Raw genomic sequence first — 20,315 nt, 5'->3', positions numbered from 1 at the left:
ACATCACCCTTGTTGCTCACTCTTCTAAACTTAATCCAGAGAGACTCAGGTTTTTCTGCAGTTTCATACCGGAGTTCTGAGCAGTCATACTCCTCTCTTATATACAATGCAACTCCCCCACCTTTTCTGCCCTGCCTGTCCTTCCTGAACAGTTTATATCCATCCATGACAGTACTCCAGTCATGTGAGTTATCCCACCAAATCTCTGTTGTTCCAATCACATCATAGTTCCTTGACTGTGCCAGGACTTCCATTTCTCCCTGCTTGTTTTCCAGGCTTCTTGCATTTGTATATAGGCACTTAAGATAACTTGCTTATTTGTCCCGCTTTCTCAACCTGAGACAAGAGTCCTCCCCTGTTGCACTCTCCTGCTCGTGTTTCCTCCCAGTATCCCATTTCCCCACTTACCTCAGGGCTTTGGTCTCCTTCCTCCAGTGAACCTAGTTTAAAGCCCTTCTCACTAGATTAGCCAGCTTGTTTGCAAAGATGCTCTTTTTTATTTTCTCATGGGTTTGGTGGTTTTCTCATGGATTTGGTCATTGCTAATGGGGAGAGATTTAAAGGGGAAACCTATTAATAAACTCTCTCAGTGGATTAAGAGCTGTATAGGGCATTGTTACACCTTAGCCAGAAAGCCAGTACCTCTTGGCTTGAAGACACAACTCACCAGAGCCACAGCAGTGGCTTCAGTAGCACGCCTTAGGCAGATTCCCCTATGGGAGATTTGTAAAGCAGCAACTTGGAGTTCCATGCACACCTTTATCTTTTCACATCCAGTTTGTGAGAGTGGTGCTGCAGTCTGTATTTAACTAGAACTCCTCACCCGCCTTCCTCCTGATGGAGCACTGCTTGCCAATCTTCCATAAATGGGAATGCACAGAGGCCTTTGAAGTCACCTCTGTGCATTCACAATACCTATCCAGCTGCCCCTCTGCATCAGGACTCTGTGGTCTAAGGAGAAGGAAATAAAGCCATTGGAGAGGTCTGCTCCCTGATACAGATTAGGGTGAAGACATCATCTTCATGCAAGAACACTCATGCACTCCCAGATGGACAAGCTTTTTAATGAATTTCTGTAGCTCGACATTAGGGGTGCCATATCCCACAAGTGCAACTCTTGAAGAAGTTACTGCTAGATAGCCTCTCTTTATAATTCTGGATCTTCTTATTACCCAGAGAAATGTTTCATCTTATCCACAGTGACATTCTAGGGCAAGGAATCTGTGCCTCTGTGTGCCTAGTGTAGCCCAAACTGAAAATGCCATGGTGAGGGCAAACTGCAAAAGGGAGAGCAGACTCTCCCAAAGTGGTGGCTAATACTGAAGTTAAACTCACCAACAGTCACAACCAGTGTAGGGGATCAGAAGCAGAGTTTATCAAGAAACAAAAAAAAGAAATCACATAGCTGCCTTTATTGCATTCCAGTTCTTTGGCCCTCAGTCAGCACCTAGGTCCAGTAAAAGGAGAAGTTATTTAAAAACTGTGCTCACATATACAAAATGTTCTTCTAACACCAAAGGGCCAGCCACATTACCAAGTCAATATTAGTTCCGATACTACCCAAAATACCACACTGCCAACCAGTCCTATAGAGTCTAAAACTAAGGATTATTAGAAAGAAAAAAGAAAGAATAAGAAGAGAGTTGTTAAATGGTGAAGGAGTCAGATACATACCGAGACTTCAAAGTCCATGTATCAGGTTCTTAGCTGTATTGGTGAGTTTGCTGGCTTGAAAATCCCTCTGGAACACATCCACAGCTTGGATGGGTCATTCAGTCCTTTGTTGAGAGCTTCAGTTTGTAGAAAAGTTACTCCAAAGGTTAAAAGCAGGAATGAAAACAAAAAGATGATGCAGCTGCCTTTTTGTATCCTTTGGAACACAAGAAGTACAAGCCACATGGCAAACAAAAGCTTCACAGCACATGGCATTGAAAAGCCTTAGAGTTCTGTCCATAGGTATGCCTCTACATGGCTTGCTGACTCATAAAGTGTAGACTCTGGCTTTTTCAATGGGTTCATTATATAGCTTATGACCCTTGGTGGGCCATCAAACAGGCTAAGCAGTGATGCCAATCTGTCTGGGGGTGCTACCCAGAAACACAGCAATAAGTTTTGAAACACAGATATATCATGCATATCTATAACTCACAATACAAAGGTGATACAAATATATAAACAGGATTATTATATTTGGCAAATCATAACATTTTCACAGATACCTTACATGGCATATCTGTCAGATTCCTTGTAATTTTATAATATTGGTATCAACAATATCATAAAGTGTCTCCCATATTCCATACAGCATCACAGAGTCCACATCAAACATTGTGTGAAAAAGTATTTTCTTTTGTTAGTTTTGAATTTGCCCCTTTTTTTATTTCATTGAATGTCCCCTTCTTTTTGTGGTAAGAGACGAAGAATAGAAGCTTCCCATCTAACCTCTCTAGACCATTGTGATGGGAACCCTGGGGTACAACCTAGAATTGTGGGGCTGCTGTGCTCCCCTTACTCTGCAGCCTGAATTTTCTCTCTCAGTGCTTTGCCAGTGACAAGCAGCAAATCCTTCCAGGCACTGTTACCTTGCATGAATGCTCTTCAAGGCACTCATGAACTATACACAGGGAAACACCAGCAAATATCCCCAGCCTTACACCCCAGGAATATACCATCTTACGCTGCTCAAGACCTTTTCTAGAACAGTGCAAGCTCATTAATTAGTTCATTACTTCATCAAAGGATAGTGGACATGCACCAGCCTTTGTAACCTGAGCTGATTCCCCATGCACTTTAGACAAACTCACTGGTAAGGATAAAACATTAAAAAGTTTAACAACTACAGAAAGAGAGATTTTAAGTGATAGGTATAAAGGTCAGAGATAGTTACCTATGAAAACAAAAAGTAAACACGCATTCTAAATCCTAAACTTATAGACTAAGTAAGATTTGAATCAAACAGCTTTTCTAACCCGACTGGATGTTGGAGGCAGGTTATAGTTCTTAATACACAGGCTGAATTTCCTTCTCTGCTTGGGACAATCTTCTCAGTTCAAAGTTTTTGTCTTCCTAGTTTTCTTGTTGCCTTCATTATAGATAGGGCAGGAGGTGGAATCATGATGCCACACCACTGTCCTTTATTTTATATTCTCAAGTCATGTCCCAGACATGTCCTGGTTGGCCTTGCTGAGTCACAGAGTTGAGCAATCTCCCATTGTGTGCTGCTTGTGCAACTGAGTTATAAAGTTGAGCAATTCTTATTGTGTGATGCTTACACAACAATCTCTTGCAGAATTGTAAATCCCTTGTTTACAATTCCTCTACTGATCAATGGTCATTTAACGCCCACCTGGGTATGCGTCGCTACCCTTTAGTCACTGGAGAGCTAGCAGTGGGCATCTCCCAAACTCACAATGTAGTTTAATAACTGTATAGCAAATCTCATACACACTAACAATATACATATTTTGACAGAACAGTGGTTTTCAGCAGATCATGAGCTTTCATATGATAACTTGCAAGGCATGCTTTGTTTGAAATATCACAACCGTATACCAGTCATGAATATGGGGGTTACAGGATGCTACTTTGAGGTATAACATGTCACAACCATGCATTATTGTATGGACTTACTATTATTATTATTTGTATTACCATTGCACCTAGGAGCCCTATTCATGAACCAGGACTCCATTGTGCTAGGTGCTGTACAAACATAAAAGACTTTTATCTTGGGCTCTCTAAGGTGACCTTTCCAATCTTTTCTGTTTCTGTGCAGATGAGAATTTTACCAAGCTCCTAATTATTCTCATTAACTTTCTCTAAACCCTTTTTCCTTCTGCAGTATTGTTTCTAAGATAGGGTGACTAGTTTTGAACCCAGTATTCTAGGTGAGGACATTTCTATTGATTTATAGGACTACATTATAACATACTTATATATAGATAATAGTAAAAACATGGGGCCCCAATTAAGCAAACTAGTTTAAGAAAAAAAAAGAGTGGTTAGGGAAGGGACCCCAAATGTCCTGGGTCCTGCAATTTCAGGCTGTGACCCTGGCTATCTCCAATATAGCCTTTGTGTAGTGCTTTGTCAGATGCTTTCCTATATCTGACTAGATTACAGCATGAGCATTCCCCTATCAGTAGCCTGGCTGACCCCTCGCAGAGGCTCGGGTTCTGGCATGGCCTATATTTGTAAAACTGTCTCTCTTCCAGGAGGAAAAAACCAAAATTCTGAAAGCAGCAAAGACTCCTCTGCAGACCATTCACAAATGGAAGAGAATCCTGAAGGAAATCAGCTCGAAGCTGAGACCACCCAGCTAGAGAAGGTGCTACTGGTAAAAGGGGCTTGTGCAGGATAAGAAAGGGGTGTGTAAAACAGAAAGCTAAGAGAGGGACTCTTAACAGTGACAGAAATCTCAGTTCAAGAGCTCAGTGTTGCTTTCTGACGTGATCCTCACATCTGAGCTTGGAAAGTTGGTTCTTCTTTGAGCGTCCTCTGCATAGTTCTGCTCTTACGATGCACTGACCAGTGCAGTTGAACCACTGGAACCTTTTGGTAATGTTTGAGCAGTTTCTAAAGGTGTGGCTATAGAAGGGTGCATGGCTGTGGCCACCTCAATTCCTTCTAACCACAGCAGCAAAAGAACATGAACCTCTGCGGATCTCTCAGATCCGTACCTAAATAAATGTCTTTTTACCTTTTAGACTAGTTATTGTTAAGATCAGATCTCTTTGATTAATCAAAGAGAGTGTCTTGCCTCAGATCTACAGGTTCTGGTGGAAGATATTCCAGCACTGGAGAGTGAAATTTTCTTGTTTGATACATAGGATGTCCAGTAGTGTTCATTCGAGGAGGAAGACCAGATCTGACACTTGTATCTAAGACCTAATCATTTCCTAAACAGTCTTCCTCCTCTTTCACATCACTTGTCACACAATGTCATCTTTCATCGAGTCCACTGTGAGTTTTGCTCTGACCATAGATTCATAGAAGCTGGAGATGTCAAAGCTATCTTAGATCATCTTGTCAACCTTCCTGGGGTGAAGGTAGGATTGGTCTCTTGAGCACATTTTCTAGTGCTTTATTCAGTCCAAAGTGGTGATGATTTCACCACTTTCTTAGGAGACAATTCCACACCTTGACTACCAAGAAGACTTTCCTGTTGCTCAACCTGGGAAAAAATGTGGAAGATGGAAAATGGGAGAAGGGTCTTTATTGAGCTGGGATAGTTTAGGGGGATCAGAAGGGAATTGGGGTTTGTGCTGGAGAAAATCGTGCACTCAAGGGAGCTGGTGCTCCTTGACTCTTTTCACATGCTGTACCAAATAATGTAGGGGCCTCTATTGTAGGATCAAAATTTTTTACATGCAGTATTCTTTACCAGAGTGCATATGTGACCATTGGCTTTATTCTGCTATTAACATTGCCATTTTCATTTCAGGACACCACTGAAAAAAAGTCAGGGATCCGTTTGGTACAGCTACAGAGTTACCATGCATTCTTCCGAGAGCTAGACCTTGAGGTGTTCACCATCCTGCACTGTGGGCTGCTGACCAAATCTATTTTGGACTCGGAGATGCACACAGAAGTAAGTGTAACAGAGTAAAGTTGTACCAAGAGGGGCTAGAAGGTTGCTGCAGAGCTATAACTGGTTCATTCTCACCGAGGATTTGAAAGACTTAGCCTCCTCTGCTTAACTAAAATTGAGGAAATCCAATCTCATCATGGCCCATGCCCACCTGCAGAAACTCAGTATGCTGCTTCAGGGGAAGTTATCCATGTACACACAGGAGAAAATAGATGCCTTAGAAGGTCCTAGGACAGATAGTAACACTATAGCTGTGGCAAATAGATGTTACTTATGCACGTCCAGCTGGTGCTCCATCTTGGGGCTCTTTCAGCTTTGATCAGTCTCAGGCTTTGATCTCTCTTACTAACCACATGGGACGTGTTAAACCCTTTGGTGCTAATGGGGATTGCAAGTCACAAACCACATATGTTTTAGTGATGGCACATTACTGATGTCACAATCAAACCGTTCTCAGTTACTATCAGAACACCATGTTCACTCCATTCACTTTTCCAACCAGACAGGACACACACAGACAGGGCACGTGAAAAGAAAAAGAGAGAAGGCTCTTTCCTTGGACAAGCAATGTCTCATGTCCATGAGAGGGCAGATGGGAAAGACTGGACTGGAGGTGCATTCCCACTGCTGCATGGAGTTTTGCCCCTCAGCCACAGTGCACTAACCAGCATCAGATGGGTAGGCAGAACCAAGTCCTGAACTAGTTAGGGTGTTATGGTAATATCTGTGAAACCAGGACCTTGAGGTTCGATAGGCTCAACACCCATAACTTGGATTGAAAAATAATAGAAGGCATAGAAAAGGACATACACAAACAAAACTGACCAAAGACATACAGAGTTGATTTTGGGTCACTGGGATTTATATTGCTCAGTCCATGGAAAAGTCTGAGGCTGTTCACAGCCATCCTTCCACAGTTTTCCATTAACTCTTCTAATGCAAACCATCTTAGCTGAATGTGTAATGGGGAATTTTGGGGATCATCGTTACACTAAATCGCCAAGTTTACATAATCCATCCTGTGTATAACCCAAGATCCTATGTGCCTACTTTTGAGGATGGTTAATGGAGATGAACATACTGAATTATTTTCTTCCTTGAAATTGTAGGCCAGAGAAATTGTACAGTTAGGGCCAGCAGAGCTTGCGTTCCTTCTGGATGATCTTTGCCAAAAGCTGGAGCACATTCTGATACCACCCGCTGCAAAAAGAGCCCCTTTCTTAAAGGTAAGTACAAAAGGGAGAGGTGGGGCAAAGTGTTTACAAGCTAGAGGCACGGAGAGTGAAATTCACCCTCAGGTAGAGAGCCTGCAGGAGGCTTCTGTGCTAGATTGAGGCTGGGGATACCAGTGGTGCACAGTCCCTGCCCCAAAAGCTTACAATCTAAATAGCAAGACTGACACATGGCAGGGCAAAGGGATAGAACATGCCAGCAGTGTAAGCTGAGGGCTGGGCAGCAAAGGGCATGGCAGTGCTGCCATTTTTAATTGTTTTTTGTTTTTAATGTTACGATTTAAGTTTTTTAGCACAGGATTTGCTAAACAGAAAGTCGCAAGAATGGAGAGAGGACATAGATGGGAAGGGGTGCAGGAGAAGAGGAAGGGGAGGAAAGGATGAAGGGCAGCTGGAGTGAGCCTCAGGTGAAGAGACTGAGGGATGGGGTGAAAAGGACTTGGAGCATCATTAGTGTCAGTGTCTCTAGGTCCCTGCTGCAAAACCTGCTGAGGCTGCTTCTGTGTCTGCTCTGCTGGCTACAAAGTTGCTCTGGTGTGGGGAGCTGGCTTTTCCCTGGAAGGTGCCTGCTGCTCAAGCCCACCTGCCTGGGGGTCCCATCCATCAGGATGTGCTGAGCTGTGTTACTTGAAGGGTTCGTGACACTGAGTCGAGTCAGCCTGAGCATTTCCACTACAGTCCCGCCCTTTCACTTGCTCATAGCTGTCTCAAACTTGCATCTTTTAGGACTGATATTTTTCAGGTCTGCCTGAGGGTGAATATTTTGTTATCGGAAGTTTTGAGTCCAGTTGTTTTGGAGTATGACTAGAATGAAAACTACACTCCTTCTCCAATGTGCCTTTCTTCTGTTTACCAGCTGTAGCACCGTCTTTAGAGAGGCAAACTGGCCTTGTGCTGAGACTCAGGCACTGGCTTGAGACTTAGGAGAGCTGGGTTCAGTTCCTAGCTCCAGCATGGGACATCATTCCTCTGTGACTCGCCTCTCCATCTGTCACATGGGGATAATAATCCTTCCTTTCTCCCAACCTTTGTCTGTTTGTCAGCTCTTTGGGACATGGTCAGAGGTTCTAAATTTTGTATAGCACCTAGCACAATGGGCCATCATCTCAGATGGGGCCTCTAGACGCTACCATAGAACAAGTAATAATAATAAGTTGTTTGCTGGAGCAGCAGCTTCTGTTTGGAGGAGAATTTCCTTTTGTAAGGAAGCAAGGAAGATTCAAGCAGTGAGTCCTCCCCTAGGTCTCTCCTGGAGTCTCTTCTCCAGTAAATGGTTTCTGGAGGAGTGCCAGACCAGCCTCCATCCTTCCTATTTCAGAACTGTTTGGCAGAAGGAATCTCTGCTTCACAGAGGCTTGTATTATCTAGAAATCTCTGCTTCACAGAGGCTTGTATTATCTAGAAATAATAAGAAAACTTTACACTTTTGAATTAATTCTTTGGTCCCACTCCTTGGCCTTCCAGGTTGTAGACTTGTCCCCTTTCCTCCACCCTGTCACAAAGATAGGCCCTTGAATCAAAGATCCCAGAGCTCTGGCCAGACAGACCATTGTCCCATTCTCTTGGTTGGAGCCAAGGCAAGATTTCTATTCATGATACATTATAAAGTGGAAGCAAGTGGGAGTAGGGAATTCAACCTTATCTTAGAACTCCAGTTAATCAGCAGCACTAATTGGAGGATGTACTTGCTTATGGAAACCACTCTGACCAGTCCTTCAGGCCCTCTGCAAGGGCAAATTTATTCTGTTCACTCTGTCTAAAGGGCATGTGTTTACTTATCTAAATCCAGCTAGCCCTTCTTCTTTAAAGATCTTCACAAAGGTTCTGGCACTGATGTTGCCAGGCTTCATTGTAGGAAGTACATATCTATCCTTTCCTGCATGACCATCTGACTGAGCCAGATCTGTCCTGGGGTCCTCTCAGTTTGAACAAGTCCCAGTTGCAATCTTCTGAAGCTGCATCATTTGCACATGACTCTGGACATCTGGATGAAGAGGACTTTTTTTCCTCTCAACCATTTATTTAGCGAGTCCAATCTCAGCTGTTGGCATAATGCCAAGGTTTTCATAACTGGTGGTGTCATAGTTGCCAAATGGACTGCACCTTTGACCTCGCCTGGTCTGTCCAAGTGAACCCTTCCAGGGTCTTGGGCTACCACTTCTCCGGGGTGAATGTGATATTCCCCAGGGTGCAATCTGGCTCCCTTAGCTCTTCAGCCTGGGATGCCTTTTACACTGCTTTGCTGGTGAACAGCAACTTCTCCAGGGGCTGTGCACACACAACCACTAGCATGTAAAATCACTCCAGCTGAATACATGAATGCTGTGCCCAGCCGTTCATGAATTATATACAGAGCAACACTTGCTCTGTTTCCCCAGTCCCAGCCTTGCTTCCCAGAAATGTGTGTCTTGCACTGCTCAGTATCCTCCTTAACAGTGCAAGCTCTTAGTAACCTGTTATTCCAACACTGACTAATGATTATGCACCAGCCTTGTTGTCCTACGTAGAGATTCCCCAACATTTCAATCCAAGCATATACTGGTTTTGATAAAACAATAAACCAAGTTTATTAACTAGAGAATGATGGATTTTAAGTGATTACAAGTGATAAGGCATAAAAGTCAGAATTGGTTGCAAAGGAAATAAAAATGCTAACTAATTCCTAAACTTATCAAGGCTAGAAGGTTTAAAAGCAGAAGAAGATCTGTTTCACCATACGCTGCAATACATTTTACAGGCTATGTTTCTTTCTAGTCTGGAATCTTTCTCACACACACACCCCTTAGTTCTGTGTTCTTCAGGTATTCATTGATGAAATGAGTAAGGCTAAGATTTTGTCACAGGTATTTTTAGTAAAAGTCAAGGACAGGTCAAGAGCAATAAAGGAAAATTCACTGGAGTCGTGGCCTGTCCCTGACTTTTACTAAAAATATCTGTGACAAAATGGGGATCTGCTGGTCCCTACATCACCTGCAGTGGGCCAGTTGTGTGGCGAATGAGAGCTCTGGGGGCCCCCACTGCGGATTGAGTGTCAGAGCTCCAGGGTCCCCTGCCACCCACAGCTCCTGATCACTGCAGGCTGAAGTCACAGGCATCTCTGGAAGTCACAGAATCTGTGACTTCCATGACCTCTGTAACTAAATCATAGCCTTAGTCATAAGAAGGGAGATGGAGAGAAGAGCGATGTGGAGGTCAGTGTCTCCTATTCTTATACGCTTCTCCCTTCTTTGAGGATTACCGTCCCCTCCCCCTGGGTATAGACAAACAGTCCCCTGTGTATGTGAGATTTGAACCCTCTTTGAGATGAAATGTAAATTACTTGTTTACCTCTCTTCCCTGCTGATAAATGGCTGATTAAGCAGGTAATGGTCCTTTAGCACGTTGCTGTATGCTAATGTGTCTTTGTGTCTCAGAAATTGGTTTGTGTGTATTACCAGAATTACAACATATTTCAGTAACAATCATACAGTCAGGCTGTATAATTTTACACATGGTGCTGCAACACACATTTCAACAGGACAATAATAATCAGCAGATTGAGTTTTTAAATGATACCTCACAAGGCATACTTTGTACAAAATATATCATAACCTTATAAAAAGGGTGAACATGGGGTACAGGATGTCACAGTGGAATCACTCAATTCTCCCATTCTCAGATTGGGTGCTGGGTGACAGGCCCTTGTGTCTCAACAGTGATCACATCCGCAGGTCTGATTTAAGAACATAAGTACATAAGAGTGGCCATACTGGGTCAAACCAAAGGTCCATCTAGTCCAGTAGCCTGTCTTCCGACAGTGGCCAGTGCCAGGTGCCCCAGAGGGAATGAACAGAACAGGTAAACATCAAGTGATCCATCCCCAGTCGCCCATTCCCAGCCTCTGGCAAACAGGCAAGGGACACCATCGCTGCCCATCTTGGCTAAAAACCATTGATGGAGCTAATTTTTTTTTTTTAACCCTGTTATAGTCTTGGTCTTCACAACATCCTCTGGCAAAGAGTTCCACAGACTGACTATGCATTGTGTGAAAAAATACTTCCTCTTTTTGTTTTAAACCTACTGCCTATTAATTTCATGCGATGCCCCCTAATTCTTGTGTTACGTGAAGGAATAAATAAGTGCTATGTACTTTCTTCACACCAGTCCTGATTTTATAGACCTCTATCATATCACCCTTTAGTTGCGTCTTTTCCAAGGTGAAAAGTCCCAGTCTTAATCTCCCCTCATATGGAAGCCCTTCCATACCCCTGTTCATACCCAATTCCGACATATAGTTCTCATACCTGCCATAACATTCCCCAAGTAAATTCAAGAAATAGTTCTCCTTTGGTTAAGTGCCAAAATCCAGGCCTTAGGAGCACTGAAAATCCCAGGGCAGAGTAGTGATGTCTCCTGTATTGAGAGCTGCTGAGTGCCCACATGGCTGTTAATATATAAGTTCACCAAGTTCTGCATATTTGTCATCCAGTCTTATCCAATGCCTCAGCAAAAGTTTTCTCTCAGACCTATTGCCTGGGGCAGATGGAGGAGATATTTCTATAGAGCCAGCAGAGTGGTGCAGCAGAAGTGTGCTGGGCCCATAACCCAGAGGTCGATGGATTGAAACCATCCTCTGCTAGTGATGGGCCTTGTTATTTAGGGGGCTGGGGCATGTGACTTATGAGGAGAGGCTGAGGGAACTGGGCTTATTTAGTCTGCAGAAGAGAAGAGTGAAGCGGGATTTGATAGCAGCTTTCAACTACCTGAAGGGGAGCTGCAAAGAGGATGGAGCTTGGCTGTTCTCAGTGGTGTCAGATAACTTACTGGCCTTGGCACAAAAAGCGGGAATGTGCTAATAAAGTTTGCGGATGACACAAAGCTGGGAGGTATTACTAACACAGAGAAGGACTGGGATATACAGGAAGATCTGAATTACCTTGTAAACTGGAGTAATAGTAATAGGATGAAATTTAATAGTGAAAAGTGCAAGGTCATGCATTTAGGGATTAATAAGAATTTTAGTTATAAATTGGGGACACATCAGTTGGAAGTAACAGAGTAGAAGAAGGACCTCGGAGTATTGGTTGATCACAGGATAACTATGAGCCGCCAATGTGATATGGCCGTTAAAAAAGCTAATGCAGTTTTCAGAGGCATCAGGCGAGGTATTTCCAGCAAAGATAAGGAGGTGTTAGTACCGTTATATAAGGCACTGGTGAGACCTCATCTGGAATACTGTGTGCAGTTCTGGTGTCCCATGTTTAAGAAGGATGAATTCAAACTGGAACAGGTTCAGAGACGGGCTACTAGGATGATCTGAGGAATGGAAAACCTGTCTTATGAAAGGAGACTCAAAGAGCTTGGCTTGTTTAGCCTAACCAAAAGAAGGTTGAGAGAGGATATGACTGCTCTTTATAAATATGTCAGAGGGATTAATATTAGGGAGGGAGAGGAATTATTTAAGCTTAGTACCAATGTGGACTCAAGAACAAATGGGTATAAACTGGACACTAGGAAGTTTAGACTTGAAATTAGGCGAAGGTTTCTAACCATTAGAGGAGTGAAGTTCTGGAACAGCCTTCCAAGGGGAGTAGTGGGGGCAAAAGACATATCTGGCTTTAAGGCTTAGCTTGATAAGTTTATGGAAGGGATGGTATGATGGAATAGCCCAATTTTTGGCAATTAATTTTGGCAATTGATCTTTGATTATCAGCAGGTGAGTATGCCCAGTGATCTGTGATGGGATGTTGGATGGGATGGGATCTGAGTTACTGCAGAGAATTCTTCCCTGGGTGCTGGCTGGTGAGTCTTGCCCACATGCTCAGGGTTTAACTGATCGCCATATTTGGGGTCGGGAAGGAATTTTCCTCCAGGGCAGATTGGCAGAGGCTCTGGAGGTTTTTCGTCTTCCTTTGCAGCGTGGGGCATGGGTCACTTGCTGGAGGATTCTCTGCACTTGAGGTCTTCAGACCACAATTTGAAGACTTCAATAACTCAGACATAGGTTAGGGGTTTGTTACAGAAGTGGATGGGTAAGATTGTGTGGCCTGCATTGTGCAGGAGGTCAGACTAGATGATCATAATGGTCCCTTCGGACCTTAAAGTCTATGAGTCTATAACAGAACAAGGAGCAATGGTCTCAAGTTGCAGTGGAGGAGATCTAGGTTGGATATTAGGAAAAACTGTTTCACTAGGAGGGTGGTGAAGCGCTGGAATTGGGTTACCTAGGGAAGTGGTGGAATCTTTATCCTTAGAGGATTTAAGGCCCGGTTTGACAAAGCTCTGGCTGGGATGATTTAGTTGGGGTTGGTCCTGCTTTGAGCAGGGGATTGGACTAGATGACCTCCTGAGGTCTCTTCCAACCCTAATCTTCTATGATATATAATCTGCATTGTTTGCGTGGCCTCATTTAAAGGATGATCCTGCTTCTCAGTCTGGAAGCACGCTGCTATTAAAATCCCATTGTAATGGATCTGTGGATCTTAGAACAAAGGAGAAGAAGAAAATTTATCCATGCTTACATGAAAATTTCCTTTCTTTGAGTAATAAGGTCCATAGACCCAGTCCCTTCTGGAAACAAATGGATCACCCAGAATAGAGATGGAAATTAGCATCCAAGGATTTGGATTTGTTGTTGTTTGGTGGATTTTTTTTATAAAATGCTTTTTGAGGAAAAAACCTATCTAAAGATCATTTTAGTTAAGATACATTATAGCTCAAGTATATCTCATCATGGAAGAGGGATTACAAATTCTAATTCTATAGTATGAGATGATATATTAATGTAATGTTTAAGAAAAGTTTTGTACGCAGACAAATTTGTGTACACAGAGTCAATCCCTTACCTCTCTCTAAAAATGCAAAGTTTCAAAAAGTTCCATGAATAGAAGATTGTGGGGGGCAGAATAGATCTGGAAAAGGAGATGACGTCTCGAGATAAATGTGAGAAGGGAGGGATAGGCAGTAGAAACAAAAATGAAACTGTTTGAGCAGCATATTCCAGAAGTCTTGAGGTCTTTCTGAATTTAGCCTTCATTCATTTGAGATCTACCACACCATTCTCTCACTAGAAGGGAAAACCTATAATGGCAGCAGGCCGTGAAAGAGACCCAGTTTGGGAATATTTTAATGAAGTTCCTCTACCTGTGAGTAAGACAGGCATGCATGCGTAGTGCAAATAGTGCAACAAAGAAATGCAAGGCCTGCTTGCCCGAATGAAACAACATCATGAGAAGTGTTCCTTCTCAGGAGGAAGCTGCGTTGAAGATTAAAGGAATATGTCTGAACATGCAGGATCTTCAGGTTGGTAAACTTTTTTATTTCATACTTCTTTCTTAAGGACTGCCTGTCTTCCTTCTGGACTATCCTTGAATTTTTATGTTTGAGCAAAAAATATATAGTTGTTACTCTATGGTACTATCATTTTAGATGCAGTTGTGATAAAAAATAAATAGCTGAAATAGGCAGATCTTCCTTTTACAATTTCACCTTGAAAGTAGTACTGAGTATCAGTGAGTAATACTAAATGAGCAGTTTGGTAATAATAATTAAATAACTGCATTGACTTATTTTGTTTAGGAGACTCCATCCTCAACATACAGGATTCTAAAGACTACGTACCTTCAAGATCACCATTATTTTCTATAGTTTCAGAGTTATCTGCCAATGATAGTGTTTCAGTTACATCATGTATGTCACAGAGCCACAGTATCACCTGTAGCAAAAAGAAAAAAAAAATCTCCATCATCCAGAAACAACCATAGATAAGTTTTTGTGATAAGAACCAGCAGATAACAAAAAGAGGTAATTGATTAAAAAATTGCCTGGTTTGTTTATGCAACAAACTCTCCTTTGCGTATGATTGAGAACTCACACTTCATTAACATGGTTCAGTCATTAAGACCAGGATACAGTCCACCCAACAGAGCAGATGTCACAGGTATATGGCTGGATAAAGTGTATGAAAGAGAAGTTGAGCAGTTTGAAAAATGTCTAGAGAGTGAAATTTTTAACCTGAGTCTTGATGGGTGGAGCAGTGTCCAGAATGATCCTGTTGTATGTGCTTGTGTGACAACAGAAAAACGGAATGTCTTCCTTACAGAAACAATTGATACATCAGGAAATGCACACTCTGCAGAATACTTACAAGAAGTAGCAGTAAAAGCTATGAAAAAAAATTCAAATGTCTAGTACACAGCTTGGTCACAGACAATGCTGCAAATGTATCCAAGATGAGAAGAAATTTAGAAGAGCATGAAGAGAGTCCCAAGCTAACAACATATGGTTGCAGTGCTCATTTGATGCATCTCCTAGCCAGAGACTTCATTGCTCCAGAAATAAAGGCTAATGTTGTTGAAATTGCAAAATACTTCCATAACAACCACTTTGCAGTAGCTGCTCTGAAAAAAGTGGGAGGAACCAAGCTAACTCTCCGACAAGATGTGCAGTGGAACTCAGTAGTGGACTGTTTTGAGCACTATATCAAGAACTGACCTAATCTGATGACAGTTTGTTAACAAAATATTGAAAAAATAGATGGCACTGTCACAGACAAAGTTCTCAACATTGGTCTTAAGAGAAATGTTGAACACGTGCTGAGTACCCTGAAGTCTACTTCTGTAGCCTTGAACAAAATGCAGGGAAATAGCTGTTTTATTGCTGACGCTGTTGAAATTTGGAAGGATCTGAATGAGATTTTAAAAAGAGAAATATGCAGTGACAGAGTTAAATTACAAGCATTTAAAAAAACGAATGGGACAAGCACTATCGCCAGCTCATTTTTTTGCAAATATTCTCAATACTCAGTACCAGAGTCAAACCTTAACTGCTGAAGAAGAGGAGTTGGCTATGACATGGACATCCAGCAATCAACCCTCCACAATGCCAACTATAATAAACTTCAGAGCTAAGGGAGAACCATTCAAGAAATATGTTTGCTGATGATGATTTAAAGAAAGTCACAGCAATGAACTGGTGGAAGTCACTTAAGCGCTTGGATTCAGAGACTATTGAAGTGATAATCTTACTTTTAACAGCAGTAGCTTCTTCTGCTGGTGTAGAAAGAATATTTTCTTCATGTTGACTGATTCATTCCAAATTGCGAAATTGTTTGGCACCTGAAAAAGCTGGAAAGCTTGTTTTTCTTTTCTACATTATGAACAAACAGGAAAATGAAGGTGAAGATGACTGAGTTAGCTGCAGAAGCCAATATTTTAAGTTTCTCATTTTGACCTGGCTGACACAATGGATTTAATTTTTTTTTTTAAAAAAATTTCATTTATCTATTTTAGTTAAGATCAATTTTAACAAAACAACCCTGATTTTAAAAAACTTGAATGCTTAACAAAATTCAAAAATTCATATGCTTGTTTTGTTAAAATATTATATTTATGCTATTGAAGAAAAAAATCCAGAATACATAACATTTTTGTTTTAGTTAAATAAAACAATTTAAATATCTGTCTTGTGATTTTCTCCTTCTAATACAGCATGGCAAGAAAATCCACCAAACTTTAATGATTAACCTGTTGAATTGGAGATAGTTCACCTCCCAGTGACTTCATAAATATCTGCTTCAATTACCTTTGGTAAATGAAATAACCAAACAATCATTCATTTTCTGATATAGATGTTAAAACAAATCTGAAAAGTTTTCAAAATAAATCACTTTAAAAATGTATAGTATGCACCATCTAAAAATGAAACCTACATCTATCTCTGAGTTGTGAAGAATATGTATTAAGGTTATAACAACCAACAAGAATGCACTTCCATGTAGAAATCCATGATTAATTTGAGTCTTCCTGACTAATGATTTAAATCAAATCCACCCTGTTTCCTAATAGAAACTAGGCAATCTCATTGTACATAGTTAATATAACTAATGTATACCCTCTGTCCTCCTGCAGACTAATTCCTCATTTCATTGTTGCTTAGCATGTTTGTCAGGATCTCTAACCTCATACATGTTGTGTATTGACAAAAGACCTCCATCTGTTTCCCATTCTCACTTGCTCAGTAGTTTTCAAGCATTAGAAACGTTACAACCATTTTGGCTCCTTCCTACTCAGTGTTCTGGCTCCCAGTGGCTGTGGCCATCTTAAACTTTGTGGACTTCCAGCTTTATATCCTTGGTACCTGCCAATGAGTGAAACTGAACAGGACTGCACAAGCTGAGTTAGTTTTATTCTTTCCATCAGGTGGTGTGCTTGTATCTTTGAGCTCCTATAAATTAAGAATGAAGAAGTGATTTTAAATGTTTGGGTTCACAGCAGGGGAAAGCCTGTAGGAAGATTGGATTCTCCCATCTGTGTCAGAGATCTTCTCAAGAAGTTGCCCAGTGTGCAGTTGAGTTGCTGAAACCGCTGTGTAATCACATGGAGAACATGCACAATTACTTCCAGGTCAGAAGGCAGCAACTTGATTCTTAATAATTGCCAAGGGTTTTTTGTTTTATATCATTTCATTTATGGAAATGGAGGGGCAATGACATACGATAATTCTTGAAATAATATTTAATTAAGTTTGTTCTGTGTTTAAGGCACTAATTACAGAAAACCAGGGAATGGTGGATGGACCAAGAGTGAACATTCAGGAGCACCAGCTTATGTCGTCTTGTTACCAGCAGCTGCTGCAGGCCTTTCACCTCCTGTTTGCTTGGTGAGTGTAAGGAGTGGCATGTTCATAGGGGTATGTAAACAAAGCCTGTTTATTGCTTTTTGTATGGGTTCCTCTTCACTGAAGGGCTCATATGTAGCAAATAGCACATGCAGAACATCAAATTGTAGTGATACAGGCTTTTAAGAAAATGTTATATATTATATTACAATTGCTGTAAATTCAGTCAAACTATAAAGAATTGAAACTAAATATTAACCCTGGTTACAGTAATTTAAGATTCCATGCTGCAAATGGGGTCCAAGGCAATTACCTGGTTTTAATAGATCATGTGATCTTGGATTGAAGCCAGCAGAATTACTGTATATACTCGACCATAAACCAGTTCCTTTATAAGCCAATCACCCCCCCTCCCCCCGATGGATAAGTAAAAATGGAAAAATTTTATGACCCTTTCATAAGACAGTTTTATAATTCAGGGATTAGCGAACTTTGGCTCCTGGGCTATCAGGATAAGCCGCTGATGGGCTGAGATGGTTTGTTTACCTCGAGCGTCCGCAGGCATGGAGGTAAACCTAAGTAAAGAAAGTGTTCTGGCGTGCCAGCTGCTTACCCTGATGGGCCAGGACAGCAACTGGTGGGGAAATTTTTTCGGGTGGAGAAGCTGGGGGACAGGGGAGTAACTCCTGTGACCACCCTCCACATGACCCCACCCCTAGCCCGAGACCCCCACACTCTCCCCATCCCATCTCTTACCATCTTATCTGGGGAGGGCCAGGGGAGGATGTCTCCGTCTTGGCCGCAGCCTGCTCCAGTAGCCAGACCAGGCAGCGTAGCCGCACCATGTTCCAGCAGGCTGGGCGAGGTGGCACGGCTGCAGTGTGCTCCAGTGGGCCGGGCGGCGTGGGTATAGCCTGCTCTGGGGGTCGGGGCCTAGTGTACAACTGCAGCCTGCCAGCCCTGGGGCTGCAGTTGTTTTGGAGGCTGGGGGGAGAGCAGCTTGGCCAGAAACGGAGAGACTCTGGCCCTGCCCCTTCCCTTCTGGCTGTGCTGGCTGTGCTGCTCTCCTTGCTTCCTCTGTTGAGGGGGGAGGCTGTGTCCCACCTCTCCCTCTCTATACCCGTTCATAAGCCCACCTCCTTTTCTGGTGCTTCCCTTTTTTACTAAAAAAATTCAGCTTATGAAAGAGTATATATGGTAAGACACCTATCTTTGTGCTTTCCAGTCTGTCTAGACATCAGGGACTAGCTAAAACAGTAAGTCCTTCTCTCCACAACTCAGGATTCAGGCAACGAGAGAGAAAAATTCATCCACAGATACTACAATGATGGCTATATTAGAAATACATATTCCTTAAGATAACAACAAAAACTCAGTTGCATGGTTAAGCACTCAAGTCAGAGGTGTAGATGCCAAAGTTATGGTTGCACACGCAGCCCAAACTTGGCCTCTACAGTTGCTCAAATAATACAATATAATACCATAAAAACTGTTCTTCTGCAGCCTAGTATCTTTTAATGAATACAGTGAATAAGACATGGCTCTGCTGATCATCCTGTATGTAAATTTTTCACGGGCTATGTTCGTCAGGCATACATAGAGCAATATGCAGTGGTGTAAGATGATACATATGTATCGTAGGTAGTTGGGGGAAAAGTGTGATGTTATATTGTATTATTTCAAAAATAGTATGTGTCATTAAATACGTACACAGAAGGGGGCAGAATTAAGGGCATACAGCTAACCCTAGCTTTGGCATCCACTAAAGTTTAAGTGCTTAATGATGAACCTTAACATTCCCCTAAAATATTTGAATGAAATTTCCAAGGGGGGGTTGTTTATTTTTAAGAAATTTCATCCTCTGAAGCTCTTTGGCTAAGCTCCAGTGGGAATACCCTTTGTCATGCAAGGAGTATACGAGTGCTTACTGAATACTTACCACACACACTGAAGGAAGGGTATGAACTTTCACTGATCTGTTTTGTGTTCTGTGTGCATAATGCTTTTAATGGCCTGGAAAAGCTAAAGCAATTTCATGTGACCCAAATTCTCATTTTTTTCAAGAATTCTCTCATCTCCTCTTTTCCTGTAGCGAGGACAAAGCTGTTCTAATTGTCCAAACTTCTTTTATTTTTCTTCTTGAAGACAGATTTAAAAGACTCTTAGCCATTGTGTAGCTGGCATCAATTTCTTCCCATCCTCCAATTTGTCATATTGATGATGATCTGCAGCTCTTCTCTTTTTCCCCAGGAATGGATTTTCTCAACGTGAAAATAGTGACTTGCTGAGGTCAGCCCTCAAGGTCCTTGCAGACAGACTAAAGCCTGGAGAGACAGAGTTTCTTCTTCTTGAGGACCTAATCCGGTAGGATAAATGAAGGCAACAGTGCTGCATCCCCAGAACTTTAACAGAAATAATATTTTAAAAAATTATATATTTCCTGTGGGTGTTCTGCACAAATGTAACAGATAAAATCGATTAAGGGTTCCTGAGATTTTTTAGAACACAGGGCTTGATGCTCAGGAACAGTATAAATATATATGCAGCTCTTGGAAAGTGGAGGCACCTGAGGTCTATGAAATACTTGGAAATAGAGCAGGGGGTACTAGTATGTGTAAAATATTCTGAGAGGGACAGTGAGGGGTGCCCTGGTTAGAGCACACGAGCGTGTGTGTGTGTGTGAGAGAGAGAGAGAATCTCTTCTGAGTGTGTACTGTTGGTCAAAAACAAATTGAGGGAGTACAAGGAATGGATTGGAAAATGATTTTGACAGTTATTATAATTGTGCAGTTCAAGGTCTCTCTCAATTCTGGATGTCTGGGCTGCTCTTCCCTCTGCAGCTTCGTGGAGGTGGAGCTGTTTTGGTGCCACATGATCTGGCCACCCCACCTCTGCTG

The 20,315-nt window shown here is 42.0% G+C and overlaps 1 protein-coding gene across 1 annotated transcript in view; it reads left to right on the top strand.

The window, feature by feature from the left end:
* FANCD2 (FA complementation group D2) overlaps window positions 1-20,315 on the top strand; it is a 146,395-nt gene that overhangs the window by 64,103 nt on the left and 61,977 nt on the right. The window contains 6 exon segments of the mRNA XM_030570879.1: window positions 4,215-4,336; window positions 5,444-5,590; window positions 6,700-6,816; window positions 17,073-17,204; window positions 17,342-17,460; window positions 19,669-19,782. Of these exon segments, the coding sequence (XP_030426739.1) occupies window positions 4,215-4,336; window positions 5,444-5,590; window positions 6,700-6,816; window positions 17,073-17,204; window positions 17,342-17,460; window positions 19,669-19,782 (751 nt within the window).

The sequence above is a fragment of the Gopherus evgoodei genome, chromosome 7, assembly GCF_007399415.2.
Source record: "Gopherus evgoodei ecotype Sinaloan lineage chromosome 7, rGopEvg1_v1.p, whole genome shotgun sequence".
NCBI lineage: Eukaryota > Metazoa > Chordata > Testudines > Testudinidae > Gopherus > Gopherus evgoodei.
The sequence above is the reverse complement of the archived record's forward strand: the minus strand, read 5'-3'. Positions and strand labels throughout refer to the sequence as shown.